The sequence below is a fragment of the Rhinoderma darwinii genome, chromosome 8 (genome assembly GCF_050947455.1).
Source record: "Rhinoderma darwinii isolate aRhiDar2 chromosome 8, aRhiDar2.hap1, whole genome shotgun sequence".
NCBI classification, from domain to species: Eukaryota; Metazoa; Chordata; class Amphibia; order Anura; family Rhinodermatidae; genus Rhinoderma; species Rhinoderma darwinii.
Genome location: NC_134694.1, coordinates 15,112,871 through 15,133,049, shown reverse-complemented (window position 1 = coordinate 15,133,049; position 20,179 = coordinate 15,112,871). Strand labels below are relative to the sequence as shown.

General features: G+C 43.6%; 1 protein-coding gene and 1 long non-coding RNA gene across 3 annotated transcripts in view; one reads left to right on the top strand and one right to left on the bottom strand.

Moving 5' to 3' along the window:
- LOC142659286 (uncharacterized) overlaps nucleotides 1-13,966 on the bottom strand; it is a 47,275-nt gene extending 33,309 nt beyond the window's left edge. The window contains exons 1-2 of one of the 2 annotated variants that reach the window (XR_012850298.1): nucleotides 13,845-13,966; nucleotides 12,571-12,635 (exon numbers count right to left, since the gene is read on the bottom strand). This is a non-coding gene — a long non-coding RNA (uncharacterized LOC142659286). The remainder of the gene's footprint in view (nucleotides 1-12,570; nucleotides 12,636-13,844) is intronic. The other variant, XR_012850299.1, reaches the window with a different exon arrangement.
- Nucleotides 13,967-16,425: 2,459 nt separating this feature from the next.
- The window catches only part of ENG (endoglin), a 34,564-nt gene continuing 30,810 nt past the window's right edge, over nucleotides 16,426-20,179 (top strand). The window contains exon 1 of the mRNA XM_075835252.1: nucleotides 16,426-16,867. Within this exon, the coding sequence (XP_075691367.1) occupies nucleotides 16,813-16,867 (55 nt within the window). The 5' untranslated portion in view covers nucleotides 16,426-16,812. The remainder of the gene's footprint in view (nucleotides 16,868-20,179) is intronic.

Sequence of the window (20,179 nt, the reverse complement as noted above, 5' to 3'; positions counted from 1 at the left end):
ATAGGCGTTCATTGCTCTTGGCATCCTCCTATTATACTCAATTCAATGTCGTACCTAATTCATTGTAGCCTAGAAGAGAAAACACTGTTCATCCTGACCCTCCTGGTTCAGGAATAGAATGCCAAAGCTCTATTGGAGACTGACACTGAGGCAGAGCAGAGTTACATACATTATTAACCGGTTAAGGACTGGGCTGTTTTACAGCTAAATGACCAGAGCAAATTTCACAATTTTGCTATGCGCTTCTTTAGATGACTATAACTCAGCAGGTGAATAAAGTTCATCTTTGAATTTTACACTCTTTTTAAAGGACAGATAGGGCTTTGTTTTAGTGGCATTTGTCAGTATCAAAGTGGGCAAAATTGGAAAAAAATGCAAGAATTTAGCAATTGCGTCGGTTTATGCTAGCACTTTTCACACACGGTATGGACCACGGACAAAATTAATCTCCTTTCACATTCTTCCACTTCTCCCGTGCATGGGGATACCAAATATGTGTGCCTTATTCACTGTGCGGGCATGTGCCAGGGCTTGGCATAAAAGGAGGCTTTTCGGCCTTTTCGGTCCAGGAATTTTGCATTTGATTTTAGAGCCGCATACTGTTTTCTGGGGGGCCTAATGCTGCTGAAACATTAGAAACACCCCATAAATGACTTCATTCACACAAGTAGACCCCACAAGGTTTCCTTCAAGGGGTTTATCATATTTTTAGACAGTCCAGTTTTCTTCTGAAAGTTTCTTGAATAAGATGGAACAAAATAAAATTACCTTTCTTTTTAACAAATGCGTTAGTTTATGCTAGCTTTTTCACACACAAAATGGACCACGGACAAAATTCATCGCATTTCACATTCTTCCACTTCTCCTGTGCATGGGGATACCAAATATGTGTGCCTTATTCACTGTGCGGGCATGTGCCAGGGCTTGGCATAAAAGGAGGCTTTTCGGTCCAGGAATTCTGCATTTGATTTTATAGCAGCATACTGTTTTCTGGGGGGCCTAATGCTGCTGAAAGATTAGAATCACCCCATAAATTACTTCATTCACGCAAGTAGACCCCACAAGGTTTTCTTCAAGGGGTTTATCATATTTTTAGATAGTCCAGTTTTCTTCTGAAAGTTTCTTGAATAAGATGGATCAAAATAAAATTAGCAATTTTTTAGCAAATGCGTCAGTTTATACCAGCATTTTTCACACACGGCATAGACCACGGCAAAAATTCATCTCCTTTCACATTCTGCCACTTCTCCCGTGCACGGGGATACCAAATATTTGGGCCTTATTATCACATAGAGATGTAGGAGGGCGGAGGATAGAAGAAGATTATTTCACAAATCGCTTTTTTTCAAAGCTGATTTTACAAAACTCAACAGAGTTTCTATAACACTTCCAAAATATCTGCTCTTGAAGTAGAAATCCCAAAATATTCATCTAGGGGTATAATGGGAATTTATTTTTTGGGGTTTTCTAAAATAAGAAATTGCAGGTTAATGCAAATGGAGCTCTCCAGCAGATGAACTTTAGAAAACATGCAAATATGACATCCACCCCCCACCCATTCCCTCCCTCACCCTTGGAGTAAAATCAGGGGAAAAATAAAAACGTAATGTAGGGCAAATATATTTTCAACGAATTAACTAAAATCTAATAATTCAGAACAGTGTGGTATTTTTTAAAACATGGCTCAATGCACAGGCCTGGTTGTGAGGGACATGAGGGACAGAAATATCGGGAATCTTTGCGGTGCCCGTCTTTTCTGCAGACGCGGCACTTTTTCTGGGGGTTGCTTCTGGTTGCTGTTGGGGGAATCCGACTGATGAAGTGTCTTTCAGTCAGTCGCGTGACATCCTCAGACTGGGGGCATTCTCGGGTGTCCTGAACATCAAAAATGAGGCCGTCAATAATTTCTTCCTGGAAATCCAGGTATGTGTCTCTGCCTCTGTTTTTTTTATAGAGCACAAATGAGTTGTGGATGGCCACCTGTAACAAATAAATGGGCACTTTTTTGTACCAGGTTTTAGTTTTGCGTTTTACTAAATAGGGCTGTAAAACCTGGTCGCTTAAATCCACCCCCCCCATGTACTTGTTATATTCGGACACGCTCACTGGTTTGTGCTTGTCCGATGTTGCCCCCCTTTCCCTCACTGCCACTGTTCCTGCGGTATGAATCGTGCTTAGCACATACACATCTTTGCGATCCCTGAACTTGACCGCCAGCAATTCTTCAGATGCATAAGCACAGGAGTCCCCCTTTACCATGCGCTTCCCCACTAATTGCTGTGGAAAACCAATTCTGTTTTTGCGCATGGTGCCACATGACCCAGTCCTTGCAGCATGCAAATGCCTAAACAGGGGCACACTGGAATAAAAATTATCACAGTACAGGTGGTACCCCTTGTGAAGCAGAGGCTGCATTATCTCCCACACGATCTTACTGCTGGTGGAAAGATCAGGGGGGCATCCAGGAACATTTATTGAGCGGTCCCGCCCTTCATAAATCCTGAAGGCGGTGGTATATCCTGACCCGCTTTCGCACAGTTTATAAAGCTTAACGCCATATCTTGCCCTTTTGGAAGGTAGATATTGGCGAAAGCGAAGTCTGCCATGGAAGTTGAGGAGGGATTCGTCCACGCTTACATTCTGCTCAGGGGTGTAGAGTTGCAGAAATAAGTTATTCAGGGAATTTATTAGCGGTCTTATTTTGAACAACCGATCCCGGTTTGCATCAGTACTTGGGGGGGCCTGTGCGTTGTCATTGAAGTGGAGGAACCTCATTATTGTCTCATAACGAGACCTGGGCATTACTGCAGAATATACTGGTGTGGCTTGGGCGGGTCTTGTTGACCAGTAAGACCTAATGGAGGGCTTTTTGACAATACCCATATTTAGGGTGAGCCCCAAATTTTTTTTTAATTCCAGCAAATTGGTGGGCGTCCAATCTCTGGCATGGGTGGATGAAGGTTTCTGCCTTATATATTGAGTGGCATATAAATTTGTTTCGTGGACAATCTGATTTAGGATGTCGTCCGTTATAAATAAATGGAAGTAATCCATTTGGACAAAATTTGTATTGTCCACGGTTATGCCAGGAGTGGCAGTAAATCCGTGGATTCTAGGCCCAAAAGATGGGGCAGGTGCCCATACAAGAGCCTGGACTGGAGGGACCAGGCTGTCCCGTGCTACAGCGCTACTTGGCCCTGCGCTTTCAAGTTCTGCAGTTTCAACTGCATCAGGGACAACGTCCCCTGAAGATGAACCTGAAGTGACGCTGTCATCGTCACTACCTAAAACAGGTTCCATCTCGGACGCCATCTCTGATGCGGTCTCCGACTCAGACCACAGCATGGCGTATGCCTCCTCGGCGCTAAACAACTTCCTCGCCATAACGTCACTAACACTAACTAAACAAATTGTTTTGTTTTTTTTTGGTTTTTTTATATAAAACACACAAACTAACTGCTATATATATCTACACTAACGCTAACAAAAAAATAAACCGCTATTGCTATATATATTATATATATGTGGATATATATATAATTATATACTCCCTACCTGCCTATTCTAATAGAATAAAAGATAGAAAGGTAGATAGATAGAAAAAAAGATAGATGGATAGATAGATTGTATAGATAGATAGAAATCTATCTATACAGAGAATGTTTTAGAGTGTAACTGTATTTTTTGTGTAACTGTAACTGTATTCTTCTGGCAGCAATTCTCCCGAGTCTCTTCTTCTCCTCAAACTGAAACAATGTTTGAGGAGAAGAAAAGAGGCAGGAGATTTACTGCCAGAAAAGTCAAAATAAAACAAATGTGGTCGCTGTGATAGGTTTTCACAGCGACCACATGTTCAGGGACCATCAGATTGGTCCCTGATACTCTGCCCAGTGCCCAGAGCTGTTGGTAACAGCGTGGGCACAGGGCTGTGTGCACGCGATCGCGTGCACACTGTTTTCTATGCAGAAATGCATGTGATCGCTGTGATTGGTTGTCACAGCGATCACATGTTCAGGGGCCAAAAGATTGACCCCTGACATTCTGCCCAGTGCCCATGGCTGTTAGCAACAGCCAGGGCACAGAGCTGTGTGCACGCGATCGCGCGTGCACAGTCTCTGAAGTGCCGCCGTAAATAGTCTATACGGTGGACTTTAGAGACCCTGACCGCTGGCCGTATATTTACGGCCAGCAGTCGGGAACCTGTTAAAGTCTATGAAAATCTGCTAGAGAATCCCTATGTGACATGATAGGACTGCCAGGAAACTTGATAAGAATACGATTTTACATTATTTAGGGGGTGCTAATTCTAAGAACAGAAGCCGGAACTAATTTGTCTATAACAGGGTGACAAATTTGAAAAAAGAAAATCTTCTGCCTAAAACAATTTTGCTGACAAGGTCATCTATGGGTTTGGTTTATTTACTAAGATTGCATTTACATGCAAATTTCTATTAAATGAAGAGCCACAATCAGAAGTTATTAGCAAAAATCTTTAGTTATTCCTTAGTTTGGCCACTAGGGGCAATGTGTTATATTAGCATTTATGTGGTCAGCGGTCAAACAATGGGCATAGGGTACCTGTGCTGGCATTGCTAGCAGTTTCCCCTTCAGAAATACCCACTGTAACCATTATTTATTATTGGAGCATTTCCATCCCAACATAATTATAAATAAGTGCAACTGGTTAAGGGGGTTATCTCATGAAGACGACCCCTGTCCTATAAGGGAATTTAGACAGCTCCCACTCTAGCGTACCTGGCCAGTCCATGCATTACATAAGGGGCCATTAGTTTTTTTTTGGTTGAAGTTATAGGCTGCCTGTAAGAAAAAAATGTCTCTGCCTGCATCCTCAGACTATAGGCCCTGTCCCTCTGATCTCGCAGGTCAGGATTATCATAGGGACCTTAGACCTCATAGTATTGAGAGATCTGATGGGTTGCTACGACGCCCTGTTTCCCTATAATTAAACTTGGCCAGAGCACAAGGGCAGGAAGTGTTGTCAGAGAGTCTTTTCTCACACACAGCCCGTAACTCATGCTTGTCTACTCCTGCAGATTTGAAGTGAGTCCAAAATAAAAGAGATCTACCTCGATCCTGAAAAAACAGTCAGGTCTCCTGTAAAGGTTACTGGCAGACGCCACTAGGGGGAGCTTGCTATATTGCTACAATAGGTTTCAATGGAAGACTGTATAAATAAATATGTAGTGAGCTCCCGCTGTGGTTCCAGAAGGCAGCCTGAATTTGATCAATTTTCTATCAACTTTCCAATATACTTTGCACTTCAATTCATTTTCTCTTTGTTCACACCCAGAGACTGAAAACCATGTCCAGCTAACACAGGTGCACAACTCGTTACAAGTCAGAGATCTGTAAGGCCCCATGCACACAACCATGCCCGTAATCATGTGATTGTGGGCCTGGCCGGCCGCAGACAGTCATCCGCATTTGCGGACCGTGCTCCCATTATAAGGTATGGGAGCACGGTCCGTAAAAAAAAAAAAAAAAGAAAAGAAGAGGACATGCCTTATTTTTTACAGGAAAGGCTTCTACGGCTTGCACACCTTCCCGTAAAATATACGGGAAGGTGCCTGACGGCCATAGAATGAGTCTGGACAATCCACTTCTTTAATATTCATTGCGAAACTCAATGCTTGTTTTTAATTATCTATATGTTTTTAAACATTCACATTTTTGTAAAATGTTATATATTCCATTTATTACACTTAGGGCTTATTTAGACGAACGTGTAATACGTCCGTGCAACGCGCGTGATTTTCACGCGCCTCGTACGGACCTATATTAGTCTATGGGGCCGTGCAGACTGACTGTGAGTTTCACACAGCGTGAGTCCGCTGCGTAAAACTCACGACATGTTCTATATTGGTGCGTTGTTCGCGCATCACGCACCCGGTGAAGTCACGTGTGACACGCGTGATTCGCGCAACAGCAGTAAAAACTATGAATGAAAACAGAAAAGCACCACATGCTTTTCTGTTTACAAACATCCAAACAGAGTGTCATAATGATGGCGGCTGCGCGAAAATCACGCAGTCACGCATCATACGCTGCTGACACACGGAGCTGTTAAGTACCTTTTGCGCGCGCAAAATGCAGCATTTTTTGCGCGCGCAAAATGCACACGCTCGTGTAAATCCGGCCTTACCTTGATCGATCGTTATTTAAATGAGCACTGATCGCCCAACAGATATGCTTGAGACAGGGCGCGGTCCCCCGAAACGTCGCACAGGTGTTGTCAGACACCGATCCTCCACACGTGGTGTCTCTGCTATCGGTGAAAAGCCCTGGATCTAACTGAGATTATGATTGAATTCTAACCAGGACTCTAACTTTCCGATGGGTGATATATTATATTCACATTTGGCAATTTTTTTTTGCACTTGTTTTCTGTCAATTGACATTGAAAAATATAAAATACAATTTTCTACTTTTCAACATTACAGTCTGAACTAGTGTTTACTTCCTTATCCGTAATTAAGGACAAAATCTACGGTGGTCTGCATCGGGCCATGCACATGTGTCGCCTATAACTTTTTTCCTCATAGGTAATAATTAAAATTGCATTGTCACCATGTAGTCCCTGCCTATTTGTGAAATATCCCAAAACCCAGCAGAAAGTAACCTGCACTAATATCAGCTTTAGAAGGAGCTGGATTTGATGGTCCTTATTATCATGTCAGGGAAATGGCCCAACAGAGGATTTTCGTCTATATTAACGTAATAACATTTCACTAATCTGACATCAATTAAAAGGTAATTCAACTTTAAGAAAAACCTAGAACATAAAACGTTTTGGTGACTTTTTGCGGGATTGTCCCCAAAAGGTTCTCAGCTTATGCAAATATGCCAAGAAGTAGGCTTTACCTGGAGGTTTTCTGGGCAGATCGGGGTTTAGAACTGGGGATTCAAGTGTTAGGAGGTACGCCCGAACGGACTTGAGCTGTTGTCACTTAAAGCTTAATTTCTCACTCTGCCATTTGTATTCCCCAAATACGTACATTCGATTTGAAAGTGTCACTCCGACATGTCCCCATAACAGTGTGCGCCTGCCAGACATGTCCCCATAACAGTGTGCGCCTGCCAGACATGTCCCCATAACAGTGTGCGCCTGCCAGACATGTCCCCATAACAGTGTGCGCCTGCCAGACATGTCCCCATAACAGTGTGCGCCTGCCAGACATGTCCCCATAACAGTGTGCGCCTGCCAGACATGTCTCCATCAGTGGCACAGCTACCTCCATAAGTGCCTTGACTATGAATGCCCCTAATAGTGCATCAGTCATAGTCACCCCAAAAAAGTGCGTTCGTGTAATATTCCTGTCCCTGCGATACCCAAGGAAAGAACAGATCCAGACAGGAAGATCCCCCCCCCCACACACACACACACACACACACACACACACACACACACACACACACACACACACACACTCCCATGACTGTGATTTAGGTCAAGGTACTCAGGTGGCCCTAGGACTTTAGGGCCCTAAGCTAGTCTGGTGTTTGATTCCCTGGACAATGTCTACCAGAGGTGGAACCAGAATACAAGGTATTAGTTTGGAGGTGTGGATACTAGGGGCAACCACAACTGAAAGTCTATGCAAAAATGTACTGGTGAGAACAGGTCGATGAACTAGGGGTGCTGGTGTGAAGTGGACATAGTTAGACTAGCCTAGCTCGATAAAGACCAGAACCGGAATGTAGTACCGTGGAGTAATCAGAAGAGTAGTCAGGCAAGACGGCTGCAAAACTCTTATAGGGCAAAAGCCACTATAACTGGCACAGAGCCCACTGAAAAGCTCCTCGAATAGTGTGACCTAGGTTTTGATAGGCCAGACCTCTCACTTGCTGCCTGGCATCCCTATCCATTCCGCTGCGGTATCAGCCGGGTAGGAGGAAGATGCGTTGCCAGAGGCTGGAAAGATAAGTTCATTAAACTCAGCTATAGATAACCCCATAAAAACCCAGCCCGACACATTGCCTGCCAAAGATGCCACCGTACATGCAGCAGACGGGGGAAATTCACAACCTACCAAACACCAAAACTGGAAAACCGAAAGATCTGCCTAGTGTAATAGTTAACTTTTCACATGTAAATGTTTCCATCATCATCATCATCCTCACTCCGCAGTATAAATGTAAAGTGAGTATTACTGGATATAGAAGAGAAGATCCCACAATGTGCCCAGACTGTTCTGGATTAGTCAGCGGTCTCGTGCCTGTATACGACGTATTTCCCATCAGCCATGTTTTCTCGTATTTAGCAGCAGCCATGTGCTGCCTGCCCGGCTCCCCCTTGTGACATCGCGTCTCTCTACTTATTTGGATAGGACACATTTATAAGGGACGCAGACAGGGCACTTCCTGACCCTTAACTGTCGCCAGTCATATGTTGGGTGACAGACGGGAAATGCCCCCTGCCATTTATTCCTATTGTGAGTTACTTGCACAATTATATCCCAAAAATATCTGTCTCTCAGTTTCCTGCAGGGAGCATTTTCAGACCAGCAATGTCTCCCAAACCACTCAAAAAAAAAACAGATGGGGGGCTACGAGCGAGCGGGGTCCCTGATACGGTTGTGTAGTGAGGTCATTTATTCGATGTTTTCCTATTTGTTGGTGTGTGATCTCTACATCTCTGGCTCTGTTCTGTTTCTTCAGTCCCTCCCTGTTCCACTTGTACTGTTCAGTCACCTGCTATTGTTTGCGATGTGCGATATTGTTTAGGGAACTGTTTTATAATGTTTACATTGCGTTTAAATTTAGTTTTCGTGAAATCGGACCTTTCATCTGGTAGACGTGTGAACCACCGTGGCGTCTCATGCATGAAATCATTCTTTTTGTCTTGTAGCAATAAGAACGGCATAAGAAAATATACCCAAAAAAAATGTTTGGGTTTATTATTCGTATTATATTTATTTTCCTCCAGGTCAATTTTGTGGAGAATTACAGGCTTTGTACACCTTTGAAAACTTTTTTTTTTTTTTTAATAAAAATGGGTATCAGTGTGTTTGGTGAAACTTTCTAATAACTTTTTATTAAAAATTATTTTTGCTTTTTGAGATACGGCTGCTTTGTATCCTGTATACAGAGCAGCTGTATTTTGTGCGGAGACCTGAATCCGTCAGGTAAGCACGTTACGTTACGTTTTCCACCTTTTACACTGCCGATATACAAGGCAAATGTGACTCCTCTTAAAAGGATGGTGCCCCATCTTAATAGTCCCATCCCTTATGTCTTAAGACATATGCATTTTATAGATGGGGCACCCTCCTTACCACTCGCTCTATGAGATATAGCAGAGATGTGCCACATAGTGGTCTCTCATTTCGTACTGAAGAAACATTATGTCTGTAAATGACTGACTATACAGCGCTCCCCCAAGCGGTGAGAGAAGCCGGAGGCGCAGTGATCTGCTGATGGTCGCGGCGGTTTTGTTCTAAGGAGTCAACTAGGGGCGCTAGCACTTAGACAGACAGCTGTATGCCGAATGGTTACTTGGCCAACAGCTATCACCCCATGTACACTTAGGCTGGGTTCACACGACCTATTTTCAGACGTAAACGAGGCGTATTATGCCTCGATTTACGCCTGAAAATACGGCTCCAATACGTCGGCAAACATCTGCCCATTCATTTGAATGGGTTTGCCAACATACTGCGCAGACGACCTGTCATTTACGCGTCGTCGTTTGACAGCTGTCAAACTACGACGCGTAAATGGACTGCCTCGGCAAAGAAGTGCAGGACACTTATATACATTATATGCAGGACACTTCTTTGAAACGTAATTTGAGCCGTTTTTCATTGAATTCAATGAAGAGCAGCTCAAGATTACAAACGTCAAAGACGCCTCGCATAATACGAGGAGGAGCATTTACGTCTGAAACGACACAGCTGTTTTCTCCTGAAAACAGTCTGTCTTTTCAGATGTAAAAGACAGTTCTCGTGTGCACATACCCTTAGATTGGCTAGTATGCATTTTTATATCCATAAAGAGAGGGGATAAGAGGCTTCCAGATACGCCTGACACCGCTTATCCCATAGGAAACAAAGGATCAGGCATGCTAAAATCCAACATGGCTGATTTTTTATTCCCACGATGGATGCCCCCACACGCATTAGATTTCTGAGGTATCCTCCAATATTTTATGACCAGCTTTACCTGCACTCCTATGGAATGCCACAGATTATGATCAAGAGATCATGATAAGTTTTGCCAAACTCAGCACTGCTACATCTGAGAACCGCATTGCTTCCGTATTTCTATATCATGATTATATACTGGTACTACGCACCATCGCTGATGATTTACCTATGTAGTACATACACCACATAAAAATGGTATCAATTGCAAACTTGCTTCACATCTGGATATGAAACGCTGGATTTCAAGATTCAAAATAAATGATAACAAATCCCTGGCCCTGAATATAAATATGGCCCCCAGGGAAGTGAAGCTTCTTCGTGTGAACTTTGCTTTCCATTGAAGGTCAGATCCTCTGGATTATTCTTATATTCATACCCCACATACCACATCCGTTCAGGCCAAAAGTCGACATAAATCACCCTTGTTATATTGTCCCAGTGGGTCAAAATTCCCCAGCAATTGCACACGTATCCCATAGTTGTTCATACAAATGTAACCCTTTAGGAACCAGGTGTGCACTTGCGCCCTAATGCAAAATCTGTAACAGGCCCCCCAACTACCATGCACCATTTATAATACTTGTTTTCTTATGTAGCAGAGGGGCTTATGAGCCCCTATAGGCACCAGTGCCCAGATACGACTGCTCCCCCTATAGCTGCGCCCCTGCCTTGAACTTTCATCACAGATAAGTATTCTTTCAACTTGGTATTCCCCTCGTGCCACAAGATGTGACATGTTCTTTTCCGATTTCAATTTGGTCACCAATATAAAAATCCTAATATTACAACACGGTTGGGATGCCTCACATCGAGCTTTATAAAGCCCTACAAGCAGCTAATCATGAAAAGATGGAAGTATCTAAAGCCGCTCCACCATAAGTCTTTCTTAACGGTTCAGTTAGGCTGTGATCACACCTGCGTCGGAGGCTCGGTCACAGACTTTATCATGTTTAATACCCCAACGTAATCCGACCACCCCATTGTAGGTCAACGGGGTTGGTCAGGTGCCGCAGGTATCAGTCCCGCGACAGCTCCGGCAATGCGTCGTAGCTTCGGTTATAAACAGAAGCCAATACGCAGATGTGAACAGAGCCTAACGTGGAACCTAAGCACAATTGTAGCACAAAAACACAGGTAAGCAAGAATTGCATACATCCCATACAAAATAAAGTAGCAATCCTATATAGCTTTACATGCTGGATGAGATGCATCCGAGGGAAAGTAGGAAGGTTTATAAGGCTGGGTTCACACGACCTATTTTCAGACGTATTTGGAGGTGTTTTACGCCTCGAATTACGTCTGAAAAAACGCCTCCAATACGTCGGCAAACATCTGCCCATTGCTTGCAATGGGTCTTACGATGTTCTGTGCCGATGACCTGTCATTTTACGCGTCGCTGTCAAAAGACGACTTGGAAAATTACAGCCTCGTCAAAAGAAGTGCAGGACACTTCTTGGGACGTTTTTGGAGCCGTTTTCTCATAGACTCCAATGAAAATAGCTAAAAAACGGCCGAAAAAACGCTGCGAAAAACGCGAGTTGCTCAAAAAACGTCTGAAAATCAGGGTCTGTTTTCCCTTGAAAACAGCTCCGTATTTTCAGACGTTTTTGGTCACTACGTGTGAACAGACCCTAAAGATTGTACCTCTATTTTTTACAAAGAGCTCCACATGCCCTGCTTCCCTTTACACGGCCATGCAATGAATTGATAAACTCATAACAGCCTGCTCAGTGCTTACAGATTTATACAGTTTAAATGAGCTCCTAAGCTCCCCCTAGTGGTGGCTGCAAAAAGCCAGAATTTCATCTGTTAAAGGGATTGTCCAGGCACAGGATAGGTCATCAGTATCTAATCAATGGGGGTCCCACACAGTATTCTGAGCCAGAAGCAGATGGCTCCGATCACTGCATAGCGGCCGTGCTTAGAACGGCAACTATGCTCCTATTGACTTGAATAGGAGCAGAGCTGCAGCTCAACCGCTATTCCGTGACCGGAGCCATCTGCTTCCGGCATGGACATCCAGTGCCCGGTGGCAGCCGCAGCGGCTGATGGTTGCGTGGTCTGGGTGTTGGTCCCCCACCGATCATATACTGATGACCTATCCTGTGGATAGGTCATCAGTTGTCCGTGCCTGGACAACCCCTTTAACTCTGTTGTCGTATGAAAGTAAGCAGAGGATTTGGAGCTCTGTATCAGAAAAACAGAGCTCCAACCCCTATACAGATATAGAATGAAATTAATCAGTACAAAATTTTGGAAAGATCTTTCTATGTGTGTTTAGCCTGGACTGTGATTTCATGGATACGCTCAGTTTTCCGGTTTTGCTAAAGATTATAATATCAGTAAATTTTCCGAGACCATCGTCCAAAATCTATTGTCCAGCCCGAGATGTAAAACTGTTTACCTGATAATCTCTCATTATCGAGAATCCCTGCCATCTGCTCAGGAAATTCTTTCAACGGTTTCACCCTGCAAAATAATAAGACGACACTCTTGAATATTGACGGAACCGCGCGGCTAGATAAACACCAGCGCTATATCTCCTCTAGTATAGATTCAGGAAATCCTCTTCACAGCACCAAGCTCTGAAAACTAATAACATTGCTACTACAATACAATGAGAAATAGTCTAAAAAGTTCCATTACTCCCAGATTCCATCATTTTTCTTAAAGGAAAAGTCCAGTTTAAACCCATCAACTCCTGGCGCTGATCATGCAATGTTAATTTCTAAATTGGGTGGAATATGTTTGCATTATGCTATCGTCATAATGTTGCTACCTGCATCAACCACTAGGGGGTGCTCACTGCAACACAGAGCTTCCATTGAGTGCAAAGGGAGCTGTATAAATCCATATGCAGTAAGCTCCCCCTAGTGGCAGATGCTGGCAGACAGAATTAATTTATTTTTGCAAATTCTTTCTTTTTTATAAATGAATAAACATACAAACAGCAAGGTAGTCGCTCCCTGTATGTGAATATCAAAAAGTTACTTAATAGCTCATTAATTTTCTTACAAAGATAATAAGATTTTATAATTCAATTGTATAACTCTGGATATACGGTGGCGTTTCTGGGACCACAAAAATACACCTTCAAATATTACACCACCCGCACTGTAGTGCACTGACAATGTGTCGTGTCATGCGACCGTCATCCAATGGTGAAATGATGACACTCGCTGCAGTGATGATTTATCCCAGGGTGGAGGAGTGTGATGGGCAGAGCTGTTTTAACACATATAGACCATATACACCACATATATATATATATATATATATATATATACACACACACACACACCATATATACACACCCATACATACACATGCACTACATTTTATATATATATATATATATATATATATATACATACACATATACACACACACACCCCAACCACATATATACACATACACCACATATATACCATATACACCACATACATATACACACATACACCACATGTATACACACATACACACCACATATATACAGACATGCACCACATATATACCATATACACACCACATGTACACCACACCACATGTACCACATGTACCACATATATCCCATATACACCACATGTACCACATATATCCCATATACACCACATGTACCACATATATCCCATATACACCACATATATACAATATACACCACACTACATATATACACACATTATATTGACATATCAGCAGTTCCTCCACCTCAGTAACATGTAACACGGATCACGGTGCCGCGCAGTTCCGGGCTGTGGTATTAGGCTCCGCCTCCTCTGGGCGGGGTCTCAGCAGCTTCTCCTGCTGTCTAGTGAGGAGGAGAAAACGTAATGGATAATAACACCGAACCCAGAACTGACAACCCGGACCAGCCCAGGACTGACAACCCGGACCAGCCCAGGACTGACAACACGGACTAGCCCAGGACTAACAACCCGGATCAGTCCTGGACTAACAACACGGAGGAGCCCAGGACTAACAACCCGGATCAGTCCTGGACTAACAACACGGAGGAGCCCAGGACTAACAACACGGACCAGCAGAGGACTGACAACACGGACCAGCCCGGGTCTGACAACACGGACCAGCCCGGGTCTGACAACACGGAGGAGCCCGGGCCTGACAACATGGAGGAGCCCGGGACTGATAACACGGAGGAGCCCGGGACTGACAACGCGGACCATCCCGGGACTGAGAACGCGGAGGAGCCCAGGACTGAGAACGCGGAGGAGCCCAGGACTGAGAACACGCGGAGGAGCCCAGGACTGAGAACACGCGGAGGAGCCCAGGACTGAGAATACGCGAACGAGCCCAGGACTGAGAACACGCGGACGAGCCCAGGACTGAGAACACGCGGACGAGCCCAGGACTGAGAACACGCGGACGAGCCCAGGACTGAGAACACGCGGACGAGCCCAGGACTGAGAACACGCGGACGAGCCCAGGACTGAGAAAGCGCGGACGAGCCCAGGACTGACAAAACGCATGAGCCCTGTGCAGATGCACAACATTGGCATAAATACGGTTCTTGTTGTGGGTCCCCTCTGCCCTTGTACACTCCAGATCCATACACTTAATTAACAGTTGTCCATAGACATGATATAATTGTTGACCAAAATGGACAATTTCAACAGTTTTATTTCACATAATTGTTTTTTAACTTTGAAAGGATTTTCCAGGACTTTTATATTGGTGCAGCGACAAACGCCGCAGCGCCTTCATAGTTTACCGGGCACAGTGCCGTAAAAACCCACAACGGCTGTGCCTGGGATTGCAGTTCCAGTCCCATTCAAGTGAACGCGGTCCCTCTTCGCCACGGCACCTTCAGTCAGCTGATCAGCGGGGTGCTGGTAGTTGGACCCCCCCCCCCCCCAATCTGATATTGATGACATATTCTTTAGATAGGTCATCAATGTAAAAGTCCTGGAGAACCCCTTTAAATGTTTGTTTGTTATATTGGATTATTTTGGCCCGCCTAAAGTGGATGATCACCTTTTTGTTCTTTTTTTATCTAAAAAGGTTCAAAATTCTGTGCGGATTATTTTTATGAATACATAAAATCTCCTGCAAAGACATAAAAATAAATGGTAAAACTGTGACTACCTGCAGCCACCACTAGGGGGAGCACTGGAGCTTACTACAACTTCTTATACATTGAATTCATGTATGCAGTAACTCCTGGGCTCCCTCTAGTGGTGGCTGCAGGTAGTCAGTTTTATCTTTATATTTTATCTGCGTTACAGATGTAGAGCTGTAGATTAGAAAAACTGAGTTCCAACCCCTATAAGGATATCAAGAAATAAATCGGAGCAGAATGTTTGAGCTAAAAAAATAACATGATGATAAGGAAGCCCCCATACATGTAGAAATGTTGCACCATCCTGACAGTTTTTGGGACTTCTGTCCATCCTCATACCCCCTTATTAGAAAACAGAATGATTGGGTAGTTGCACAAAGATTTTCCAATATGCCTGAAATCTTCTGTGTGCAATTTTAAGGGGGTTGTACCAGAATTGAAAAACATTACCTATCCGCTAATCACAAGAACAGGGGTCCCAAACGCCCTGTTCCTCCTCATGTCACCCCCTGCAGTGAAGAGAAGCTTGAATGAAGTGGCGGTCGAGCACGCGCCCGCTATTCAATGTCTATGGGACTGACGTAAACAGCCGAGCACTGTACTCAGCTGTTTCCGTCATTCCTTTAGACTTTTAATGGAGTGGCAGAGTTAATGCTCGACCGGCGCTCCATTCAAGGTCCTACGCACTACAGTGAGGAGAAACTAAGCTTTTGGGACCCCTGTTCTCGTGATTGGTGGGGCCACAGCGATCATACAATTATCACCTATCCTGGACTTCGTCAGCATTTGTACATATAGCCCTTGTGCTCGGAGGTAACAAGCTACCCACCAAGCCAAAACAGCGTCAAAATATCCAGATATTCCTGGCTAATATAACATTACTGAAATTAGGATGACATCATCCGCATTCCGCGCCGGCTAGTTGTTACCCAGACTATACATACGCATTCATACTGTATGTCTACCTATCATTTGATAAATCTGGGCCTATTGTAGGAGTCCCATTGTCATGTCAGCCTATATGAATAACAGAAGAACACTTCAAAAGTAGCGACAAAAACATCAAGTCCATCCTCAATGGGGGGCTCAGCCTTAACTAATATATACCACGCCTTCTGGACGTGTGTTAGAGGGAGGGGGGTCTGTTTTTCTGGTATTCGGGCTCCTTGGAGAATTTCTTTACTTGTGTAAAAGGCATTTCCTCCTTGCTGTTATCCAGCTGCATCAGACCTCCCTAGTCCCCGTTTCCTGGACGGAGCTCATCAGATACTGCTGGTTGTCACAGCACGGCAGAGCAATCTGGACAGCTGTCCACTCCTCATCTCCTACATCTCCTCTTACTTCATAGTCTTCCCCTCTCTGGGTCTTTATCTCTCGCTACTTATAATCAGCCAGCCTTCTCAGGAGGAACAAAATCTGGATTTCTGTGACCGTCTGACGGTTTCCAGCTCCGTGTCGGTCCATCCAGCCTTGATCTTACTTTGTCGCTTGCTCGGAGCTTTGTCTGAGCCGGCGTTCCTGGACACAGGCTAAGAAGACTTCAAGGAAGCAGGAAAGAAGACGAGAAACATGAAGGTTCTTCAGATGATTCTTCTTGGTCTTTGTCTCCGAATGGGACATTCTGGTAAGTTCATGACATTTGTAGGAGTGAAGTATATTATTATTGGGTATTCTTTTATATAGCGGCAGCTTATACCACAGCGCTGTATGGAGAAGGCACTCACTTTGGTTCTTGTATCCGGCGGGGTTCACAAATCTAATTTTCCTATCTCAAGCACGGACAATTTCAGATGGAGCCATGAACCATACTGATATAACTTACTTATAGAGCTACCGAGCAAATCATCTATGAATATAGGAGCAAAATCGGAGAGGATTCTGACCCATAGAGCTTACAATCTACATGTTGTGGCTTTATTAATCTCAATTCTATTCATTCTAATTCTCAACACCAAAAAAGAAGCCTTTTTTTTATGACGTCCCTGGCCAGTCATAAAAAAAAAAAAAATTTTTTGTGATATTAATGTTTATTGAGTTGGAAATGAGTCAATGAAGTCTAAGTGATGGTTGTCCAGGTGTTGGGGAACTACTAGTCCCAGCTTAATAGGTCCAGAAGAGCCTGGCTATTGTCCATTTTTTCTTTGGTTCCTTGAGATGTTCTGATGTACATGAGACACTCAAATAGTTAATGTTCAGTTCTCTATTGTAGACCCACAAGTCGTGTGGATTATATTTTCTGTTGCTTCACGACCTCCTGGGACTTGTAGATCACAAGATCTTGTGAGTAATATGTTATTTAATCTGGAGTTAAACAGTCCCAGCTTAAGAAAATTTTGGAAGGATGATTACCATCAAGTAGAAGAAATACCCAGGGGGACCATGCTATGCACGCAAACAGATGCTTCTTAGTTTGGGAGGAATTTTTTAGACTGTAAAAGCAAAACAGGAACAAAATACTTAAAATTAAGAACATAAAAGTTCACTGACCTTCCTCAGCAAGTTTGTGGCTTCAACTTCACCATATATTCAATTTCATGAATTGTGTGAACCTCATGAGTGAGGTTGGGTTGACCCTAAACCAGTGATCTCAAACTTGTGGTTTTCGAGCTGCTGCAAAACTACCACTTCCATCATACCCTGACAACCCTCGACTATCAGGGCATTCTGGGAGTAGTAGTTTTGCAGAAGTTGGGGACCCACAGATTGGGGATCACTGCCTTAAACCATTGTGGATTATCCTACTGATCTTCTGTATAAGACAAACCACCAAATTTGCAGTATCAAGGTCAACCATGTAGCCCCAGCATGTTTTTACAACCCTCATACTTGGAGAACCCATCCCAGAAGCTCATAGGAGGGGGTTTTGCTGCTGAAAACCCCCAATCCAGCCACCATTTTTAGGGTCCTTTTTCCCTGCAGCAACTAAAGCTGGGCTTACACATTAGATCAACATCTGCCAAACCTGACAATATCTGAAGAATCGGGAAACAATCTAACGTGTATGGTGATAGCCCAACGTTCCTCCAATGGTAAATGTTGGAGGTGAAGGACGCTTGATCCTTTATTCCCAACAGAGATAAAACACTGTCAGAGGTGTCCTGGGACATTAGTGGAGAGGATGGCCTCGAGAGATGGTCCTATATTGAGGAATGAATGGTTTATATTGTTTCGTTTTCTGAACTATCATAAAGTTATTTGAGGTGAGGCCACACTTACAAATGTATACCTTTAATGTGTGAATGAATGGATGCTCGGGGTTCCCAAAACCTGTGTGTGTGTTTTATGATATAGGTACAAATAATATTTCAAAAACTCTAAAAAATAACAAGTTTTTGGCACACACGTCTATGATCTGTCCATAGAGGGAGAAGAGATGATGGCTACTAGACACCTCCATCTATTTTCATCCCTATGATGTAAAAAAAAAAAGATTGGCTGAAGTTCAACATGGTCCACTCTTTTTATTCCTAAGTAGGGATGCCCGGCAGGTTTGGCCCGCACCTATGCACATGAGGATAACTGTAGATCATGAACGTTATGAGACCAGACAACAAAACCATGCCAGATCTGTCACCTGACGGACACCAACGGCGCCCGACATAACCCATTGATTTTAATGGATTATATCAGTTTTCATCATGGTGTCCGTCATCTTTCTGCATTTTGAACCGGATCGGCAATGTAGGCTTCTAATGTGGCCTCTGACTTTGTGTGATGTTCTCAGTGAGTCTGCTCTAATGTGACAGGGACCGAGGATATAGTAGGTGTATTTAGAATTATATCCCATGGCTTCTGAACAGTACATATACCAGGGGGCACAATGTCCTGTCTCTTTTGGTGTCCATGGTTTTAGAAAACAATCCGCCTAAGCCCTGAAGACCACTAGGTAATGTATTAAGCTATTTTTCATAACCATATTTTATTTAATAGGTTTTTCTTCTTACATTGGTACCTGACCTTGCACTACTCAATGATTTTTCGGCCATTTCTCATTTATGTTTTTCTTAAATTCCTGCCACCAACTCACTCGGCATCTTCCTCCATCTCCCCTCCACTTTGGTCTTCTTCTACCTCCTCAGAAAGAACGAACCTTCATCCATCCTCGTCACATGTACAGTCCATCTTGCTGACTTAAAGGAGTTTTCTTATCGACAGGTAACGCCATAAATGCCTCATAGGTTCAGGATCTATCTATCAGACCCTCACCTATAGGGAAAACGGGGACCTGGGGACGTCCGTTAGATAATTCCTGGCAACCACATCCTCCATTGTGTAAGGGCCTCTCTTATAGTATACAAATTTACGGAAAGCGGCAAGCACTGCTTTTTTTTTTTTGCGCCTTCATTCCCTATGTAAAGCATTTAACATATTCAGACAATTTGTATATAAAGATTAGATGTGTCATCTGTATGTGAAATTTTGCTGTCTTATAGTTGGTTGTAGTGGGCAATGGACAACGTCTTCGTGACGTGAGGACTTTTGGCTAAAGTACCATGTTCCTGTCCTTCAAGTGGTGCCAGCATTATATACAGTGGTTGTGGGATCGTCATGTATTCTCCATGGTGTAGAGTTCACTGTCACATTTTGTAGCCAAGTGCTACAGGAACACAGGATGTGACCACAAATAATAAACAGCCTGTCCAAAAAGGGCCCCTATTTCCTGTTGACATGAAAACATTGTATAACATTATGCGGTATGTGTTTTTTTTCTAGCTCTATTTTAGTCATTCCTTTTATATAGCATAAAGTGTCTCGCCCAACCCGCCTTCCCTTTCAGTGGTGTTACCAAGACTTGGGGACCAATTCTCAACATGTTCCGTTAGATCATGTCTAGGGCTTAGCTACACTTAGGCTGGGTTCACACGACCTATTTTCAGGCGTAAACGAGGCGTATTATGCCTCGATTTACGCCTGAAAATACGGCTACAATACGTCG